Below are 21,337 nucleotides of genomic sequence, written 5' to 3' on the forward strand. Positions count from 1 at the left end.
AGGAGTGTAGTGCTCTGCACTGATTTAACCAAGAGGCTAGTGCAGCTCCATTCCCACGGCCGGGTGAAGGGAATCAAGGCACTGAGTTTCCCACCCTGCCTCCCTTATCCACCCCCTGCCAGCTGGGGCCAGGCAGGTAACAGAACACTGCCCTTGGCAGCACGGCTCTATTCTGGAGACGTTTTGGAACTCTTTGATGGATCATCTGGAAGTGCGTCGTCTTGGCAGGCTAATAACTGCAGCCCGGGTCCGGCGGTGATTTATACGTCTGCGTTAGATGGAGAGCTACCTACTGGTAGAAAGGCTTTGCAAGGTGAGACGTGCCGTGTGTTGTGAAGCAACCCAAAAGGAAGGCAGAAGGATGCCATCAGGAGGTGTAGCCCCCAGGACAAAGATCTTGGTCAGTGCTGAACCCTCTTTCCAAGAACACATCATGGACTTTGTGCTGCATCATTCCCACACCTACCACAGACAGCTGAGTCAGTGTCTCCGGCAGCAGGTGATGGCAGGACCAGCTTGGGTGATGTCCCATGACGGTGCTGGCTTTCAAGTGGCTGGAAGCGTAACTTAGCCTCCCTGGTAGTCAGTGGCAATGCGTTCATTGACTTCCAAGGGAACAGGAATGGGATGGAAGGCGAAGAGACCTTCACCTGGTTTTCACCCATAGCAGGGCACAGCTCCAAAGGCTACCAAAATAATCCAGGCGTTACCACGCCTTTTGAGTCAACATGAGATGCTCAGGACCTTCCTGGCCACATAGGGTTAAGGTTCAGCAAGACACGTGGGGGAGGTCGGTAATCGATGGAAGCATCGGGAAGCGTTGCTGTTACTGGCATCCCTGGAACGAGTTTGATGCTGAGCTCAGCCTGGAAGCGGTGCAATGCATCTCCACGCGTCCTTCTCCTCACCCTGCCTGACATGTAGCCTCCAGACATGCACCACATCCCTTCCCTGCAGTGAGGAGACAACAGGGATCGTTTCTGGAAGAGCCATGTGGGTTTGCACAGGACCACTGTCCTATTTCCCACTCCTGCCAAACTGGAGAGTTTTCTCGTGCTGCCGAGCGGCCGCGGAGCCGGCGTGCAGGAGGCCAGCAGCCTCCCAGGCGACGGGCTGAGCTGCGCTGGGTTTTCGCCGAGACGTGCCCAGCAGACGGGGGATTTGGGGGCTGCTGCCTTCGCTTGCCTCCGAGCACGGAAGGGCAGCAGGCGGCTCGAATTCACCCGGCTCAGCAGCTGCAGCGCGGATTCCTCTTGCAGCCTTTCAAAAGCTTCATAAATTTTTTAGAGCAGCCCAAAGTGCCTGCTGAGTCGGCCAGTCAGCGCCGGGGGAGTAATGAAACTTACTTTAAATTATTAACCGCGCACAGCCAGACACGGGGCCGGAGGGGTGGAGGTGGGAAAGGCAAAGTTACTCATTTCCCCTTCTCCGGTGAATGCCGCGAGAGCGCCCAGCGCCGGCTGCCCGGAAGCGCTTTGGCTCTCGCTGCCTTGCTGAGGCTGTGCCCGAGGTTTCCCGAAGCAAAGGACTGGCCAGAACTCATCTCACAGCTGGTGTTTCCTCCCTGGCCACTGTCACAGGTGGGAGCCAGCCAGCGGGTGCAGGAGTGACCGCAGGCATCGTCTGTCCTGGGAAATCTGCCTCTCCGCTGCCGGCCTTCCTTCCTCCTCTCTCCCCAGGCCCATAAGTTTCTTAAGCCCCTCTTAAAAAGTTGAATTGGGAATAGTGAGGGCGAGCCAGGCCCGGCACTCTTCGACTTTCCCGTAACCTCCAGAAATTCCCCCCCCTCCCCGATGCTTTAAATGTCTTGTAATATAACCAAGTTTGCAAACCCCGTTCCCCGAGGAGACGCTAATAAGCACTTGCAGCCTCCGAGGCTCTGCCCTTCTCTCCGTTCCTGCGGCTGCTGGCGCGGGTCAGGCTTTATCCCGGCATCGGCGCCCCGCGCAGCAATGGAGCCATGGGATCGCAGGCCCTGGGAGCCGCGAGCCGACGTCGCCTTGCCGGCAGCATGTGCCTGGGCTCGGGCGACGCGGGACGGTCCACGTAGTGGAGCCGGGGAGCGCGGCAGAGGCGGCATGGGAGCGGGGGGTCGCCGGCATCGGACGCTGGGAAGCGGCGGCAGGGCGTTGGGGAGGCAGCGCGGAGCAGCCGGCTTTCCCGGCCCTCTCGCTGAGGGACTTGGCGCCTGTTTCCACGAGGTGGCATCCCTGAGACTGATACAGAGCGAAAGCGTCCAGCGCGGTGTGCAGAGAAGACAGGGGTGAAAGGTGTCTCCAAAAAAAGAAAAAGTCTCTAGGATAAAGATGTCTGTGTAACTCCGGAGTTGCGAGGTCCCAGGGCACCCGGCCGTGGCAGGGAGGAACCGGAGGAGAAGCCGCTGTTTTAAGATGCATCTCGCCAGCACACCCTACATCTCGCCTGCGGCAAGCGCCAAGCCACGCAGCACCGCCTGCGCTCGCACCGCGTTGATGGTTTTCGACTCCTCTCGGGTTCGCTGCGAGGTTCACCGAAAGCCATCTGTGGCCCAGTTCAGAGGGATGTCGGGTGCTTGTAGTTTTGGTGGAAACCCAAAATGGGTCACCTCCCCCCACCAAAGAAAGCATCGCCCCTGACATACCTCTGAGCCCTGTGGGGTCGGGCAGTGATTTGCACATTACAGATCATTGGCCTGGGCACAAAAATCTGGCTGGGTCCATGATGTGTCTTCAGACCCAAGATTCTGGCTGGAGTCAGGTCACGGCTTCATTTGATTTTTATTTGAAATCCTGAGAAATTCGGCATACATAGGGTGTTGCTTGATTTTCTTTGAACCTTGTGTTCTGAAGTAAGTGCAAATCAGAACATTTTGGTTTATTCTGGCTCTCTACAGAGCCCAGCCCGGCCTCCCAAACTGGGGGGATGTGCAGATGCCTCTGACCAGGCCCCATCTCTTCTTCCCAACCCTATAGGTTACTTGGGGTACAAAGTGCGCTGAGATCGGGCTGAATAAATAGGACCTGCTATGAGCCGTAAGTGAGTTTGAATTAAATCCTCAGGGGCTTTAATTTTGCCTATTCCGTAACTGCACCATTAATTACCACGCCACAAGCACCTCGCTCCCCAAGCATCTCGCAAAGCTCGCTAGCATATTTCTATGGCAACATCGCCGTGGTTTTGTCAAACTTGTGTTTGCAAGAGCAAACCAGCAAAACGAGGGGCCGACTTTGTGCCTGGTGCTTCTCTGTACCGGGAAGCAAAGCACGCACTGTGTCTCCTGAGCCTGGGCCAGTCCCTCGTTTGGAGACCCGGGGGCCGGCAAGCAGGTCCCTGCCTCGGCACCGGAGGGGATGTTCCTCCTGGGAACTCCAGCTCCTGCTGCAACTGGCGACAGAGGAGAAACCTGCACATGGGGATGTTTTTCTGTTTGGAAAAATCCAGGATGGTGCAAAATCCCCCATGCTTGGCACAGGGACAGTCAGCCAAGGAAGCTGGGAAACGGAGGAGGAGGCTGGAACATGAGATTAAACCATCAGTGGGAAAACAGCCTCTCAGATCATTGCGCAGCGTGGCAGATGGGCATAAACAGAGGCAATAACTCCCTCTCGAGGCACCGAGAGCTCAAGTTTCGGCCCTGCACTTTCTGCAGTGACTCAAGGCCCCGGGTGAGAGCAGGGCGCTGCTCCTTGGCCAAAAGGCCACCGCGTGCTGGGACACCCAAGTCCTACATCCAGCTTGTTGCATGACAAAGGCACATCGCTAAAGCTCCCCTGGATGGACCCCGTATGAACATGTCCTCCCCGGAGCCCCCACGCGACGCCCTCTGCTCTGCAGCTCCTGGCGCCGGCACTTTTCCCGAGAACTGATTTACGAGCCCAAAGATGCTCCAATATGCTGCTAAACCCACCTTTGGCGAGGAGATGTCCCCCTGGCCCTGGAGCATTGTGGTGGGGATACGCAGCAGCCGAGGGATGTGCTGGGGGAGCCTGAGCTGTCCTCCCTCCCCACCGACCCACTGGATTCATTCCCACTCCCCCCACGGTGGATATTCCCGTGCAGAGAGAAGGCATCCATCCTCCAGCCACTTCTCCCAGAATTACAGGTTATTACTGAGGGTAAAAGAAATACCGCTTGCCTTTCTAGGAGCTGTGGGATGTGCTACTTTCTCTCTTAAAATGATATATTTTTAGGGGGTTAACTCAAGCTTATTTTGCATGGAAAATCTGATATTAAAGGGCTGTATAATTGGTGTTAAAGGGCTCAGTTGTTAACAGGTTAGCGAGAGTACCAAAACCTGGCTGCCGTGAGAGCAGCCTCTGCATTAGGCCAGGAGAACCAGCCCAGACACCTGCACCGGTTGAGAGGTGAGAGCTGAGGAACGCCTGGGCACCCAGGACACCCTTCCCAGCCCTGCTGACGCCCGTGACCAAAGCCTGCCATAAGTGGGACCACACGAAACCCAGCCAACCCGTCCCTCTCAGTGACACACACACACACGCACACAGAGCTCCACACCTTTTGGGTTGGTTGGTTGTTTTTTTGTTTGTTTTTTTTTTTTCCACTGTGGATGTTGTACCAGTTTTATTGGTAAAATTGACATGAAGCCTCACAAACGCTGGAACATGCTTTTCCTTTTAAAGAATTTCCACTGGACCTTAATGGTGAGCATCCAGTCGTTGACATATAAACTCTTACAAGCTGATGTGCACACATGCGCCCGGGGGAGACGGTGGCAGCGTCCTGGTGTCAGGGATGGTTTCTGCGCTACACACGGGGAGCCTACGATTCATTTGCCAGCCTTCTGGGCCTTCTGGGCGGACTTGGTGACTTTGCCGGCCCCACCGCTCTTCTTCTCCACGTTCTTGATGACGCCCACGGCCACAGTCTGCCGCATGTCACGCACGGCGAAGCGACCTGCGGGGCAGAGAGTGGGGCGATGAGGGAGACGATGCCACGTTGCCCTCTCTAAGACAGAGCACTCTCAGCTCTGATCTCTTTTGGGCAGGCAAAGGTGGGATTTTCATCCCTCCGGCGCAGGGTAGCTAAGCCCAGCTCATGCAGCGCTAGTGGCGCTACTGTCACCGCTCGCCTCGGAGCAGGTTTCTGCAGGAATTAGCACTTTCTGAGCCATCAACGCTTGTTCTGACCATCAAGCTAGCCCTGATGTTTCCCTCTGTTTAAATGACTGTTTATTAAATTTAAATCATATCTGTTCTCTGCAAGCTCCAGGCATTGCTAAAGCTTCCAGGTGGGCAACATTATCCAAAGGAAGGATTGTGGTTACTTGCATCAAAAGGTGCCCTCTGCTGAGCAGATTTCCTTATTTTTTTTTTCCCTGACCAATTTTGTTTTAGGGCAGAAGCAGGGAAGGCGAAAGTCTGCAGGAGAAACATCACTGCATAGCAACCATGGAGTTTAGTAACCTTGAGGGAGAAGCCCTACACGCAACTCCTGCTATTCCCAGAGGAAAACCCGGCCCTGCCTTTGAAAATAGCTGCTCAGCTCAACAGCAAGGCTGCCTGATCCTCGGTGACCTAGCACAGTCAATGCATGAGATTTTGGACCTACAGCACATGGAGGAGCGATGAAGGCAGGAATGCACTGGGCTCCCCAGCCAACCCAGTGGGATGGACCGGGAGACGCTCACAGCGAGTCTGCAGTGAAATCCGTGCCTGCGCGGCGAAACGCTTTGGTGCGTCCCACCTTCACCAGCAAGGAGACACTCGCTTACCGAGGGGAGGGTACTGGGAGAAGCTCTCCACACACATCGGCTTGCCAGGGATCATCTCCACGATGGCTGCGTCACCGGACTTCAGGGACTTGGGGTTGTCCTCCAGCTTCTTGCCGGAGCGCCGGTCAATCTTCTCCTTCAGCTCAGCGAACTTGCAGGCGATGTGTGCGGTGTGGCAGTCGATGACGGGCGAGTAGCCGGCGCTGATCTGGCCGGGGTGGTTCAGGATGATCACCTAGGGGACACAGTGGCGTGGGAGCGGGCCGCGGGCCACCAAGACCCTGCATGCATGGGGCAACCACCCTGAGGGACTTGTCCCAGGGTCTGGCGCCTTTGGCACTGCCCGGACCGCTGCAGTGTGCATCAATGCCCTCTCGTGGCAGACACACCAAAAAGCTAGCAAACCGGCTTTCATGGCAGAAGTCTCCCTTAATTTAAAGCTTTATTTAAGCTATTATTTATTTATGCCACGAGCAGAAGGACAGGGGTTCATGTCCTCACTTCCTGGAGGTTACTGTGTCCTGTTTCATCCCAGAGGTGGCTGCCTTTTGGCAGAGAGGAAGCAATGGTAGATTGCAAGCCTGCTGCTTAAACCCTGGGAAAGCCGCCAGGTAAACCCAAAACATCCAGCCTTCACGGATATGCCCTGAGATTTATCCCCTCTGGCTCAGCCCCGTGATGTGGGATGCTGGAAGACTCCATGGCCGGCAGCCCACACACCCCCCCCTGAAACCACCCGCGCCGGCTGCTCTGCTGACCTGAGACGTGAACTGCGCTGCCTCCTGCGGCGGGTCCGACTTGCTGTCGCCACAGACGTTACCACGACGGATGTCTTTGACAGAGACGTTCTTCACGTTGAAGCCAACGTTGTCGCCGGGCAGGGCCTCGCTCAGGGCCTCGTGGTGCATCTCCACGGACTTCACCTCGGTGGTGATGTTCACAGGCGCGAAGGTGACCACCATGCCGGGCCGCAGGATGCCGGTCTCCACACGGCCCACGGGGACCGTGCCAATCCCTGGGGAGGGGGGACAGGGAGAGAGCAGAGCAAACCATAACCAGCTTGCATATTGCTTGGCTGGATGTAGAGGCAAGATAAGTCCAACAGTTTTCACCAGAGACAAAGAAACACATGCTGCCGCTAGGGTGACTAATTAAATGAAGGAGACCTTTTACACCCAGGCTCTTCAGGAGACTTTGGGGACGCCCAGGAGTTGGGTAAAGAAGCGCCAAGAGAAGCAACCACGAGAAGAGGTCGGGGAGCTTGGTTGAATCGGCTGCTTTGCATCAGCCGTTGCGCCTTTGCTATCCCCCTTCCCATGGTGTCTCTTCTCTCTAAGGACTTGTCCGGTCCCATGACGCGATGATATCTGTCTTCCCTTCCAGCAGAGGGGAGGGCGCAGACCTGCTCCGTGTCGGGAGCACGTGATCTGCCTTTGCAAACAACGGGCGCTGTTAACACGCTTCTTGAAACAGCAAGGGAGCGACATTCACCCCCTGCCTGGTTTCTGCAGGGCACGCGTCCTTGGAAAGGGGAGGAGAAGGGCTGGGAAGACCTCGCACCTGCCCGCTGCGGCCCACGGGGAGGCGGCACGGAGCTGAGAGCGGGCTGGTGGTCACGCTAGGTATTTATAGCTCGGAGAAGTATCCCCATCACCATTCCAGCCGGGAAGAGGAGATGGTCAGGCTGATGCCCTCCATACATGGCTCGCGCCACGGTACAGCTCAGCAGACGGAGGAGCTGGTGACTGACACCAGCATTTGCAGGGCACAGCACGGGCACAGCCGCTGCCAGTTGTGGACCATGAGTACTTGTCCCACGGATTCGCCTCGTCCCAGCCTGGGCTCGTCATGGGCAGTGTCCCCGAGCACTGTTCTGGTGCCCTCCATGCTGGCCTTGCCCCCCATCTGGGGCCCCAACACGTTTTTGCCACTGGACCTCATTCCTGTCAGGCCCCCAGCTTGTCTCTCCAGCCTCAACCTCTGGGATGCCCAAATTTGCAGCTGGGTCATGGCATCACAGGTTCCCTGGGGAGCACTCACGCGCCTGCTGGTCCTCTCCAGTCCCCAGGCACCTTCTGGCACGTCCCTCTTCAACCCAGGACAACCCAAGGCCAAATGGGGTCTCTGCCTTGCTGCTAATATCCCTCTGCCCCAATATATCTCCAGTCAGAGGAGTCCAATCCCTCCACTTTCACAATACCTGGAAATGCCATTCCCAAAATCCTATGGAACAAAGTCTCCGGTTAAAGTGGAGGGGAGAGAGACGTTAAGAGGGCTTTTGCTCACCTCCAATCTTGTAGACGTCCTGGAGGGGCAGACGCAGAGGTTTGTCTGTGGGGCGGGTAGGAGGCAGGATGGTGTCCAGGGCCTCCAGGAGGGACACCCCGCTGGCGTTGCCTTCCTTACGCTCCACCTTCCAGCCTTTGAACCAAGGCATCTGGAGAACAGAGCCACAAAGAGATGCGCTGAGCGTGCCACTTCTCAGCAACCTGACCCTACTGATGCCACCGAGGTGTCCCGCCAGGAGGGAGAACAGCCTGGGGGCTACATGAGAGCGACCCTGGCCCACCCTCTGGCAGAGGCGGTGGTTTGCTCCTGGACCACTCCTGGAGCTATTTCCACAAGGGCCCCATCAGCCGCTGACCCATTCACCCAGCCTTAATTGAGCCAGTTCAGCCCCATCCTGACTTTACCTGGGGGCTGAGGAGCTCTCCCACCCCATCGTCCCTGCAGGCTTATCTACACCCACTTGCTCCATCTCTCCCCTTTCTCCAAGAAACGTGCAAATCATCCCTTAACAGGAGAAGGAAAAGGAGGAAAGCGGTTAAATCCCTGCCTCACTCCCGACAGAAGGCGAAGGAGGAAAGCGGTTAAATGGCTCCGTGGCCACAGCGGCGTGCCCCCGGTGGCACGCGCCCTGTCCCCCAGCCCTGCCACGGCCATCCCCCGGCTCCTAGCAACACTCGGCGCCCTTCCAGGAAACCTGCCGCTCCTGTTCCCGATGCAAATCCGAGCGGTGCCTTCCCGTGCCAGCAGCACAGTTCCTGCCCTCCGGCGCAGCCACCTCCGGGCTGCTGGCACGGAGATGGCAGGGCCCCCGGCCAAGTCCCAGCTACAAAGCGCCCAACCTTCAGCCCTGGGAAACCAGTTGCTTTGAGGTGAGTTGCGGACAGACGCTTCCCACCGCTCGCTCCTCATCACAACCCTCCGGGGTTTTGTTTTCATGGTTTGGGTGCTGGAAAACCGGGGTTAGGAGGGGCAGTAGCGTTTTGCATCCATGCTTTCAGCTTCCCTGCCTCTGCCCTAACTTGACACTTGAGGCTAAAAGAAAATTGGGCAGGGAAAAAAAAAAAGGAGGATAGGGAAACCTGCTTTGCAGAGGACACTTGCTGCAGGAAAGTGCAGTCCCCTCTTTGGTTGCTGCTGCACGTCCTGAAGCTCTAGCAGCACCTGGAGCTCGCAGGCTCCATGCGTTGGTGCCCCAAGGGTGCAAGGAGCACAGGGGGTCCCCGTGCGACTGCGGCTGCCGCTCCCGAAGGCACGTGGTGCTTTCTGGAGCATTGCTCCATCTGCAAGCATTGCATTGCTCGCTGGAATAAAGCCCTTTGGCCAGGAGTGCAGGAGACCCCCGTCGCGAAACAGCCCCGATACAGCAAACCGAGGTCAGACCCTGGTAACTGCTCGCCAGCTGATTCCCCCATCCTCAGCATGGGTGGGTTTAGACAGTATTTCCCCGCTTGGATTTAACCCCAGCTCCCATCCCACCCGCCGTCCCGGGAAGGACCCGGCTATGCCACAACTCCGTTTTCTGCCCCGCAATCTCTGCCGCTGTCTCATCGACCAGCCGGGAAGGAGACAGCGGAGCAGCTCGGCTGCCTGGGTTCGGCGGAGGCAATCAGGTCACGGGGCCCTGCCGGCATTAAACGTGTCCGGCTTTGCCATCCTCCGGGACACGCATCTGTCACGAGCTGCCTTCCTCAGCGGTGACGGCGGGGGGAGCCCGGGGGACATTTCTGCAGCGAGATCCTTCCCTCTTAGAGCGAGCCGCAGCTATTTCCCAGCAGCCGGCCGGCCCCCCGCCGAGGCCAGCGCCAGGGCTCGAGGAGCTTGATGAGATTATAAACCCGTGGAGCCGGTGACGGAGCTGCACGTGACGCGCGGGGTGACTCAGACCTTCCCTCGCAACCCGCTGCCGCGCGGCCCCAAACGCCGGGCAGCCGCCCATGGCGGCAGCTGTCACCTGCGTCCCCGCGGCCGCGACGGGGGCTCTGCTCTCGCGGGCGCCGCGTGTCTGCGGTGCTCCCCGGCCCTCAGCGCCTTCCCAGCACAGCTCAGCGACAGGGAGACACGGCAATTTCTGCCCCCGCGACGCCTGGCTTTCCGCCCCATCCCCTTCCCTTTCGAGGCTGCCTGTTACACTGGGAACTTTGTTATCTGCCCGACCACAGTTCGACATCCCAAGAGACAAATACGGAAGCGTGTTGGCACATCCTAGGAGAAAATGCATTCTGCAAAACCTCACGGCCTGAGATTGAAAGGAATCTGCAAAAATAGGCTTGTGCTGCCTCCTAGGGCCGTCCAAGTAAAAACTCCGCTATTTATTCCCTGTATCTGCTTCCCAAAGAGCAATTTCATTTTCACCGCTCCCATGACAGAAGCAGGATCTGACCGAAACCCCCAAAGTTAACTGTTAACCCTGCACCACCTGCCCCGGGCGCTGCGGGCTCAGAGCCCCCATAATTAACGAACGGGCTCTGCCTCCTAACGAACACCAAGCGCGTTTTACAGCGCAGTCGCATTTCTCTGATTTTACCCAGCCTGAGAGCCCCGTGCGAGAGCTAATTGTGAGCAGCCCAGTGCACCCACGCATGCACAACCACACACATGCACACACACACACACGCACGCACCACCGGCACAGCCGGTCCCCCACGCCTCTCCGCAGCCCCCGGGTCACAGCCCTCTCCTACCCCCCACATCTTTGCCATTTGGGTCACAACGTCCCACAGAGCAAAATTCTCCAAACCCGACATCCAGCGGCCTCGTTCTGTCAGCTGCAGCGATGGCTTAATATAAAACCTCGTTTGCCAAAAAGCTCTCAAAAGTCAGCCTCTGATGCGAGTGCAGCCTGGCGGGCGTTTCTGCAGTTGGCCTTACACCCTGGCCCAACAGGGATTCGGCCTGGAGTCTCTCCCGCAGTTTTGGTTACAGCCCCGACAGCCTGACGTACAGATTCACACACCCCCCGCACATTGGCTGCGTGTTGTGTTTCTCTATATCGCTCTTAAAAAAAGAGACCTTCCACTTCAGCCTCTGGATGAGGACTCAGAAATTCCTTTTCCTCTATGACTTCCTATGCGAACGTGGACAAATCACTCAGTGCCTCGGTTTCCCTCCAATAAAGGGGAATATTCCCTTTGCCCATTGCCCACTGAGGTGGGGAACTCCAGGAGCAGAGACCGGCTCCCACTCGGCACACGCAACCCCTACGACACCGGAGACCTCGGTTCCTCGGGGAGCTGCTGGACATTGCTGGAAAGCATCCAGCCCCGTCCTCTGTGCTTCAGCCCCTCTATTTTCTGCATTCTCGTTCTCCTCCCAGCATGACACGCAGCCGTGCCGTATCTTGTTTCCGCCAGACGAAACCCGTGCGCGCACGGAGGCGAGAGAAGCCGCCGCACGTTGCAGCGACGTCACGGCTTGTAATCCTGACAGAGCCACGGGACTTTCTGATAAGTCCCTTGACAGACAGACAAGTCACTTGACTGCCTTGTGCTCTAATGAAACCCAGCCAGAAAATGCGAGTGAAAAAAAACAACGGTGCTCTTTAGGGCAAGGAATGAGAGGAGAGAGATCTGCATCAGATTCCTGCACCAGCTTTCCCAGAAGGGAAAAGCAGGGAGGGAAGCAGGGAGCTGTCTCCAGCCGGGGTCCCAGCAAAGGCAGGAGGTGGCACTTTCTCCCCGGGGATCCCTCGCCCAGCATGGGGAGGTCTCTGCACCCTCCAAAAAGTCCTGAACCCCTGTGGTCAGCCCAGCCCTCCTGGTGGGCTTTCCTCCTGACACCCGAGCCTTGGCCGCTGCTTACGCAGCTCCCAGGAGTCACCCCGGAGACAGCTGCCTCACCACGGCATGGGGGAGCTATTTCTGCCCCTACCTCCATACGGGCAGCAAGTCACATTGAGAACATGCTCCGAGGTCCATCTGGATGGACGAGGCCAGCCAGGCCCGTCCTGCTCGGTGCCTCCACTACCCAGCCTATTAATAGGAGAATTATTCAGGATCATCTTCCCGGCCCAGCAGCTGCTGACATTTGCAGCCTGGCTGATTTGAAGGCACCCAAAAACTATGCTGCTCGGTTTGGCACGGCCAGGGCTGACCTTTGTCCCAGCTTCGCTCTGCAGGGGACAGGAATCTCCCCAACACCAAAAAACATTCTCTCTTCCAAACTAGCCCCAGGTCTCCTGGGAGCTGCCTTTCCTACGGAAGGCTATGAGCTACGGTTCCCGTAGCTGTGATCTTGCACTGCAACACTCTCCTGACTCAGTCTCTTGATCCCTGACTTCCCTCAGTTGCTGTTTGGAGGCTATACTCAGACATATCGCCTCCTTCGCCACGAAGAGCTGAGACCCATAATCCACAAATGGAGTACACATCTCAAAGCCCACGTAAGCACTGAATTTCTCATTGGTCTCAGGAGGCATCTTTGGGGGTTCTGGCCTGAGCAACTTGCTCAAGGTCACCCAGAAGCCCCTGGGAGGGCAGGGACACGGAGTCAGGACTTACATTCCTTTGGCCAGAGCTTCCCAGGCCATCCTTCTTTAGAAGGGTTATAGTGTTAGTTATTGATAGCCTGTCTGCCAAGAAGCCCCCATCCCTCTTCAGGCTCTTCTTTCTCTCCTGCTGTCAGACAAAGTAATGGCAAGTGCCTACCCAGCAGCCCCTGCCTTTGTATTCCCGTAGCCCTCATCACGATGCACAGTGGGGAGGTCATTTCCAAATCAATTGGACAAGGAGCAATCCAAAATGGATGCTCAAGCAAGCCATGTTTTTCATAACTAGCTTTGAGAAACTTGGTATCTCCCCAAGCAAAAGGCACGTTAATTAGTAGGATGCCAGCCCCGAACCGGAGGTGCGGCTGCCGCACTGGCACGAGGTACTGACGGGAAAATGCACCTGATGCTTGACACACAGGAACTAGGCTGTGCAGTGGGAGCCGTTCCAAGCCTACGACCAGATTGTGTTAATCACCTTGAAAAACAATGCACTAAAACACGCATTATGTTCCTGCTGAGTGTGACAATCACTGTGGATGACTCTAACATCTCCATGCGTCTGAAGATGCAAAACCTTCAAACTACATCCCAGAAGCAAAGACACATGGATCTTCTCCTGAAGATGTTCATGTTTAGCTGCTGTGGTGTCTGGCCACGGTACAGCAGCAATCAGGGCCATGAACAGCGCGCCCATTCGTATTTGTTCAACTCAGTCAGAGCTATGTGACAAACACATCTATGTTGGCAGCATGGGTCATTACGCACAATGGGTGTGTGAAATGTGCCTGCGATTTTCATGGCATGGAGGTCGGCTTCCACCTGGATCAAGATAGCTGGGGGGAAAATTAAAAAAGTCTATTGCAACGCACACACTTACATTGGGAGAGGGTTCCAGCATGTTGTCTCCATGCCAGCCCGAGATGGGCACGAAGGGAACTGTGGCTGGGTTGTAGCCGATCTTCTTGATGTAGGCGCTGACCTCCTTGACGATCTCATCGTAGCGTTTCTCGCTGTAGGGGGGCTCTGTGGAATCCATCTTGTTGATGCCCACAATGAGCTGCTTCACCCCCAGCGTATAAGCCAGCAGGGCGTGCTCACGAGTCTGCCCGTTCTTGGAGATGCCGGCTTCAAATTCACCTACGCCAGCAGCGACGATCAGGACCGCACAGTCAGCCTGGGAAGAAAGAAGATAACTAATGAATTGCTCCTGTTCCCAGAGAGCTCTGCTCCTGTTGACATCCTCGAGAGCTTTGAATAAGCCCCAGATGAACATTACTCAGGAGTAAGCATGGCTTGGGCAGAGTCCATGCCAGCTGCTACCCCCATAACCCTGCCGATTCACCTCAATCCTCACCTGAGCTAACTGTGCTATTCCAGACATCCCAACTGTGTGTGGCTTTGCAACGTGGACTGGAAAGCAGAGTGGGTTCCTCCAGGTTATGTGACTCCAACCAGGACCTGATCCTTACCACTCAGGGAGGCACAGCAAGGGCCTTATCTAAAACCCCAGTCTTGGGAATCTTTCAGATAGTCTCCCTGCATACTGGATCAGGCTCCAGCAGTGCAAACTGTTTTCCACAATTTATTTTTCCTGTTCTCAGGGGCCACAGCAGAAGCTGCCTGGGTTTGATAGAAGGCAATGCCCAGCCCCAGCTAGTGCTGCAATGGGTCCTCTCTGAGCATGTAACGAGGCTAATCCTGCACCCATCAGCTGTAATGAGATGCAGGCATGTCCTGTAGCATGATGAGGAAAAGCCACCCTACCCTGGAGGGGTAGACCATGGACTTTGTCCCATAAACCACATCATATTGCCAATGTTGGCTATCTTGAGAAAAAGGAAGATGGAAAGACCCTTGCGATCTCATTTGGCCAATAAAACCTAAGGGGCTGTGGGACGTTTCTTCCATATCTGATTTGGCTGAGGCTAGAACAATGTGGGAGATACCCTGACACAAAAACATCCCTCCCAGGGCTATTCATCCCCACCTCATCCAGGTGAGGGGAAATGGGATGGAGAAGCAACCCCTTTGCGCCTGAGAAAGCCCCCAGACAGCTGGGGAAGTGCAGGACCTGGATGCCCTGGCACCAACGAGACATGTGGGACCCCTGCAGCAAGCCAGGACCCAGTGCACGTGTCCTTTCATGTGGACCCCTCTTAAAGATGCTCGATGCCTGTTTGGTGTCTAAACTGCCCACCTCAGAAAGGACTCCAAGAGAATCTATGTGACCATGGGCTTGTGGCAAGCCTGCTCCGGTTCCTGTGTCTGGCCTCCCCCCTGCTCTCCTAGCCCTGGTTGCTCACCTGGGACGTCCCAGTGATCATGTTCTTGATGAAGTCCCGGTGGCCGGGTGCATCGATGATGGTGATGTAGTACTTGGTGGTCTCGAACTTCCACAGCGAGATGTCAATGGTGATGCCACGCTCACGCTCGGCCTTCAGCTTGTCCAGCACCCAGGCATATTTGAAGGAACCCTTTCCCATCTGGTGGGTGATACAAAGGCAAAAGCCTCATGAGAAACCTGAGCATCAGCATCAGTGCCAGGACCAAGTCAGCCCAGTAACCTGCCTTCCCCGGGCTAGGCAGGTCACAAGCTCAGATGAAAACAGAGTGTCCCAGGGCAAATGTTAAGAGCAACTCCTCTGAATTCAGTGGCATCCATGATCTATACACTACTAAATACAGGTGAAAGGAGATATTATTGTCCTCAACAAATTCCTCAGGGGGATGAAGAACAGGCTGGAAGAAAAGCTCTTAAATGAATTTATAAGTGGGACTGCATGGCAAGGAGCTGGCCTCAATGACCCAAGAGGTCTCCACGAAACCTCACCAGCCTTCCCTTCTGGCTAGCTGTTACCGTTATGAAATCACGCTGGTAAAGAATTGAAGCACAATGCTGGAAAACGTATGATACCATTTTAATTTATTAGCTGAAGCTGTAAGACAGCTGGCTAATAAAGATGGGTATTGCTTGGTGAGTGAATCCATAGCTGACAGGGGGGTAACAGGAGAATGGGTTAAAAGAAAATGAAATGCGAGACGGTTGTTATGATCAGAATAAAAATGTGATTGATTTTTTTGCCACAGAGTGTGCGAATTCTCAGGAAAAGCTACTGTTAACTACAGCCTGACCAACTGTTGTTGCCAAATGGCCAAAATCACAGCCAAAATTGTGCTTTAACACAAAACGTGATGCATAAACTCATGCTGGGTGAGATTAAGCACAGCATTTCAGTACTGTGATAGAGCACACTCCTTGGTAAAATCATGATGCGATTCCTGAACCAGTTTCTCCTTCGGGTCGGTGTCCTTTGAAGTCCTGCCGATGGGAAAGCCTGACTTTCACCCCGCGACTGGAGGCCTGAGCACCCAGTCTGCACACGGCTCCTGAAGGTGAAAACGAAAGGAGGCAGGAGGAGAGAACCAAACCACCCCTTCGTGGCCGTGCCTGGCCCCGGGGAAGGGGTTAATCTGCATTCAGCATCACATCTTGGACTGAACCGCAAGTTTTTAGAATCGAAAATGGAATTTAGCTACAGAAGTAGGTCATTTGCCAATGACTTAATGCGCTTTAATGAGCAAGGAGAAGATGGTGCACCATGTTGCCCATTCCCCTCGTCCAGCGTTCTCTGTGACAGCGATTTCTTCTGGAGTATCAAAGGCTGGCACATAAAATTCGTAATGGGCAATTACAAATCACCTGCCCAGAGGGAAACATTTCCTAATTGCAGCCAGCTAATGGTTCGGCGTTGTTGCACGGCGAGAAGGTTAACACCAGCCTCACATCTAAATTCAGCCTGTCCAGGCTCCCACCGGATGCTCCGCTCCTGTGCCCGGACGGGCCAGGTCCGACCCCACTGCAGCCATCCGGGAGGTGCCCTGGGAGCCCTGGATTCCCGCGCTCTCCCTGGATGAGCCGTGCCATCCCCACGTGCCTGCCTGGGCCGCGCAAGTAATTAACGGCATCGGGCCGTTTACGTAACGGCTTTAGCGCTTCGATGACTTTGCAGCTGGCTGTGAAGGATTATGGGCAAAATCCTAAAAGCGCGGGCAGGCCTCCCCCTGCTCCGCGGAAAAGCCGGGCCGAGGGAGCGGCGGAAACCCCGGCGCCTCACCGCGCGGGCAAGTGCCTTCTCGCGCTCCTCAGGGTGGAAAAGGGAGGTGGAAAATTCCAGAGGCAAATCCCTGCTCCGAAGCCCCCTCGGAGCGCGGAGGTTAACCCTTTCCAGCACAGGCGCTCCCTGCCTCGCCGCGGGAAAGCGAAGGGGCTCGGTGGGGTGAGCCCATTTACTGCGCGCGGGAAAAAAACCGGCTCATCTTGTGCAATGCAAAAAATAATCGGTGGTGCTCGGCCCGGACCTCGATGAGCAACCACGCAGCCGTCCCTAGCCCCGTCCTTTGGCTGCGGATAGGGAAACCGAGGCACGGAGCGGGGCCGCGGGGCAAAGCCGGGGCACCAGGGCAGGCGTCCGAGGCGGGGAGCAGCCCGCGGTCCGGGCAGGGGCTCCCGGCCACCCCGCAGGAGGCGCGCGCGGGAAGCCGGTCGGCTCGTGCGAATTCGCCCCAGGACTCGGTGCCGGACATAACTTGGGGACAAACGAGATCCTTTATTTAGCAAACAGTTTCCCTCTTTTCACTGGGTATATTCAGTTACCCAGAGCTGTTGTTGAAAAAACATGGTATTATCTAGCTTTGCACAATACCTTCCCTGTTCAGTGCCAGAAACTGCCTGTTTTCTCTCGATCAAACTCCACCAGAGGGACAGCTTCCTATTTGTAGCCAACAAATAATGATTAAAAACAAAACAAAGCAAAAACAAAACAAAATCCCCTCTTCTTTCCGAGATACTATTACCTCTGCCCTCAAGTCAAAAGAAATAAATCCTTCTCCTTTATCTCTTCCCTTAAAAAAAAAAAAAATCAAAAAATTGGACCCTGTTTTTTTGTTGGCTTTTCGGGTTCACGCAGGCCTCCATTTCCTGCGAATGCCACCTAATGGAAGAAAACCCTTCCCCAGCCCTGCATCAGAAAATGGAGTCTGTAAGCTCAGTCAACAGGCTATTAATAGCAGCCTCGAGTCCCTGCATATTCTGGCAAGTCGGGGAAAGTGTCTCTTCAATTAAAATAGCTGCAATCACATCTAGAAAAACCTAATGCCACCATATCGCATCTGGAGGTGAAGGGAGGAGGGGGAAATATATTGGAAAACATCAACGACTGTTTTAGAAGAACGAGGGAGAAGCATCGTTTTAGCTTTAGGAAGAAGCTCGTCACCTGAGAGCTGCAGAAAGGGACTGACAATGCGGTAGGAAAATAGATGATTTATCTCAGCAAATCCCTAGGGTTAAGACAGACAGACAGCAAAACGTCTAATCAAGACCGGCAGCTCTGAAAACCTTGTCCTTTTCTTTTTGCTCTTCATAAAGGTGGGATCTTATGCACAAAAATCAAGGGATATATGCATCAGAGATTCCTAGAACGATGACGACAAGACGCCTTTTAAGAGACCAGATCCGCCCTATAAATAATACATCACGGCTCCTCATCATTCACTTCTCTAGAATTTACCATTGTTGGTTTCCGAGAGCTTCTAATTCACAACGTTTTTCTGTCTGTCCCCAAGACTGCGTCTTCCTCTTTAATCTCTGTTTGCCGTTTTATGTGTTGGGGGGTGTTTTACCGTGTGACAGTCTGATAAATGCCTGCCCGAGTGTATTGCTGCAATCACCCTCCTTATAAAAGCTGAACAAAAGAATTTAACTTAAACGCTCGTGCTTCATGCCAGCTTTTCTACACCAAAGACTGCCAGGCGAGCCACAGAGCAGACCGCAAGCCTGAGAAAAATGGGAACAGGGGTTTCAAACCGGATCAAATCGGCGGTGCAGCCGTGCGCGTAGCTTTTTCCCAGCAGCTGCTGGAAGCCGATGGTTCAGGGTGAAATTCAGCAAGTCCTGCACTGGGCAGCGAAGGATTGCCAAGGCTTCCTCCTCCTCCTCCGCAATATTTCGGGAGAGTGTGATGCCCTGAAGCGCTACGGCTCCTAGCTCTCCCAGAATCCCTACGATTGCAGGTGGTTACCTAATCCGTCTTCCAGACCTTGTTACGCCCCTGCCCTCGTTAACAGCCTGCGGCAACGAGTCCCACAAGTCCAGAGCTAAAACCCGGACAACGGGGTGGCAAGCGCCCAAATGGCCTCTTTTCCCCAGGCCAGAGGAGACGGGAAGGCCCCGGGGCGCAGGGGAGGAAAGAGGAGAGATGGGAATGAAAGGGAGCAAAGGAAAAACATGAAGGTGCAAAAAGGGCAGAGCCGGAGAAAAGGAAATACTCCCAAGGGGATGGTTGTGTTGGCAGGGGAAGGCGGCGGCGGGGGAGCCGGGGCCTCGCAGCCCGCCAGGGAGGAGGAGGAGGAGGAGGAGGAGGAGGAGGAGGAGGGCAGGGCACGCTCAGGGACAGATGGATGGACGGACGCCTCACCTCGGCAGCCTCCTTCTCAAATTTCTCTATGGTCCTTTTGTCGATGCCGCCGCATTTGTAGATGAGGTGCCCGGTGGTGGTGGATTTGCCCGAGTCCACATGCCCGATGACCACGATGTTGATGTGCGTCTTCTCCTTGCCCATGGCGGCGGGCGGCGGGCGGGCGCTGGCGGCGGCGGGGAGGGCTGGGGGAGCGCGGCTGCGGTTTCGGGGGGGGCTGCGGAGGAAGAGCCGGACCCATCAAAGGCGTCCCCTGCTCCCAGGCTCTCCGCATCCCACCTCCCCTCACCCCCCGGCTCCGGCGGGTTTTCCGCCATCCCGGCGGGGGGCACCCGGCCGCGGCTGCCCGGCGCTGGGAAGGAGCCAGCCCGCCCCCGGATGAGCCGGACGAGCTATTTCTGGCCACCGCGTCCAGCCTCCGAAGCTTGGCGAGACGCCGCGTTTTTCGGCCACGGTGAGGTGTCCCTCCTGCACCGTCCCCCTGGAGACCCCCATTCCCAAAGCTACGTCACCCGCGCTTCGAAGGTGCCTTCCCCCCCCCCCCCAAAAAAACCCCTCCCAGGGCGCTCCCCTGACCTCGTGGGCAGGGAGCTGCTGCCGAGACCTTCTCGGTCTTTCCAGACGCGCAGGATCTGCCTGCGTTTGGCCCTGGGAGGAGCCGCGGGCGCCCATCCCCCGAGGCTCGGGGCGGCTCAAGCGGCATCGCCCGGGCAGCTCGCGAGTCCGATGACAACATGGTGCCCGCAAAACGGGACGGACAAAAATAGCCCCCGCCGAGCCCTGCCGCGCTGCCCGGGGCCGGAGCACGGTGAGGGGCGGCAGGGCGGCAGCGCCGAGCCCCGCGGAGCCGCCTGAGCCTGCCCGGGGTTGGGGGGGGGGGGTGATTTTGTTGTATTTTGCTTCCATGATCTGGATGAAGAGGAGGGAGGAGGCTTAAAATGAAAATCAATCCGTCGGGGGAGCTGTGCTGGCATCTCCCCTGGTTACCATGGCTCTGCGGCGGCTACACAAACCGCGCACGATCGGCAGCTCTAATTTGACATCTAATAAAACCCGATTTTACGAATCTGCCCCTAAAAGCAAAGCAGGGCAGGGCAGGGCTGTCGCTGCAAGAGCGATCCGGGCAGGCAGGCGACAACGGCCCCGGGCAGAGCCGCCGAGGCGGCGAGCGCAGCCCCTGCCCCCCCCCCCGCCGCCCCCCGCCAGCTCCAGCCCGGACCCGGGCACCACCGCTTTGGGAATGCAGCCGGGGGGGCTCCGCTTTGGGCACCGCCGATCCTGGGGGGGGGGGATTATTTTTTTTTGCAAAGGGGCTGGGTTTTTTTTTTTTTGGGGGGGGGGAGGCTGGTTATTGCCAGCCGGCGGCGACAGGCACCTGCGGGGTTCCCCCACCCCGGGGGGGGGGCAGCACCCCGCCGCCCCCCTGCACCCAGCCGCGGGGGACGGGGACGGGGCTGCACGTCGGGGCGCCGCATTGCCCCCCCCCCAGCCCCGCACCCCCCGGCCATGGGGGGGGATCTCTGCGGGGCCCCCCCAAAGCCCGATTCCCCCCGCTAAGGAGCAGCCCCGTGTGCGGCGCGGGGCCGGGGGGAGCCGGGGGGGCCCGGGGGGGCCCGGAGCTCTTACCGGAGCGGCGGTCGGGGCGGCAGAGGCTGCCAGCTTGGGCTCCGGCGGTTTTATCTCCCCGGGAGGGGGTCCACCTATTGACGGCGACAGCGCAATGCAGTGACCCCCCCGCACTACGGCAATGCGGTACCGGGGGGGAGGAGGAGGAGGAGGAGGAGGAGGAGGAGGAGGGAGGGAGGGATGGGAGCAGGGCGAGGCGGAGGGGAGAGGGCTGGGAGCGACGGGGAGCGGCGGGAGCGGCGCTGGGAGGACGGAGGGACGGAGGATGGAGGGATGGGGAGAGATGCCGGGATGGAAAAGGGAGGCACGGGAGGGAGGCGGAGGGATGGAAGATGGAAGGATGGGAGCAAAATGGAGCGATAGTGGAGGTGGAGGGGTGGAAGATGGAGGGATGGGAGGGAGATGGAAGAATGGAAAATGGAGGGATGGAAAATGGAGGGATGGGAGGGAGACGGAGGGATTGAAGACAAGGATGGGAGGAAGATGGAAGGATGGAAAGTGGAGAGATGGGAGGAAAATGAAGGGATGTCAGAGATGGAGGGCTGGAAGATTACGGCATGGGAGGGAGATGGAGGGAAGGGCTGTGTGGGAGGAAGGGGAAAGGATGGTGGTCCTGGTCCGGGCAAAATGGGGCAGATTGAGGCCAAGCGGGGCTTGCACCCCCCACGACAGCCTGGGGGTGGAGAGAAGGGGCTGGCGTGGGAGCGGTGGCCGGGGTGACCCTCGCTGCGTCCCACGGCGAGGCCGGGGTGC

General features: G+C 56.8%; 1 protein-coding gene across 1 annotated transcript; it reads right to left on the bottom strand.

Moving 5' to 3' along the window:
• Positions 1-4,545: 4,545 nt before the first annotated feature.
• Positions 4,546-20,660, bottom strand: EEF1A2 (eukaryotic translation elongation factor 1 alpha 2). Its single transcript, XM_067307640.1, has 8 exons — positions 20,585-20,660; positions 18,959-19,175; positions 14,789-14,968; positions 13,363-13,659; positions 7,997-8,147; positions 6,469-6,725; positions 5,711-5,945; positions 4,546-4,893 (listed from the first exon to the last, which is right to left on the bottom strand). Exons 2-8 carry the CDS (start codon positions 19,100-19,102, stop codon positions 4,766-4,768), a joined length of 1,392 nt encoding a protein of 463 aa, XP_067163741.1. The 5' UTR covers positions 19,103-19,175; positions 20,585-20,660; the 3' UTR covers positions 4,546-4,765.
• Between the last annotated feature and the right edge of the window lie 677 nt (positions 20,661-21,337).

Source organism: Apteryx mantelli, chromosome 18, assembly GCF_036417845.1.
Source record: "Apteryx mantelli isolate bAptMan1 chromosome 18, bAptMan1.hap1, whole genome shotgun sequence".
NCBI classification, from domain to species: Eukaryota; Metazoa; Chordata; class Aves; order Apterygiformes; family Apterygidae; genus Apteryx; species Apteryx mantelli.

Coding starts and splice junctions, on each gene's coding strand:
- EEF1A2 (XM_067307640.1), bottom strand. CDS start 19,102: ATGGGCAAGGAGAAGACGCACATCAACATCGTGGTCATCGGGCATGTG. Junction 13,660..14,788: donor TGATCACTGGGACGTCCCAG/GTGAGCAACCAG, acceptor CTTTCTTCCCAG/GCTGACTGTGCGGTCCTGAT. Junction 8,148..13,362: donor TGCTGGAACCCTCTCCCAAT/GTAAGTGTGTGC, acceptor TCTGTTCTCCAG/ATGCCTTGGTTCAAAGGCTG.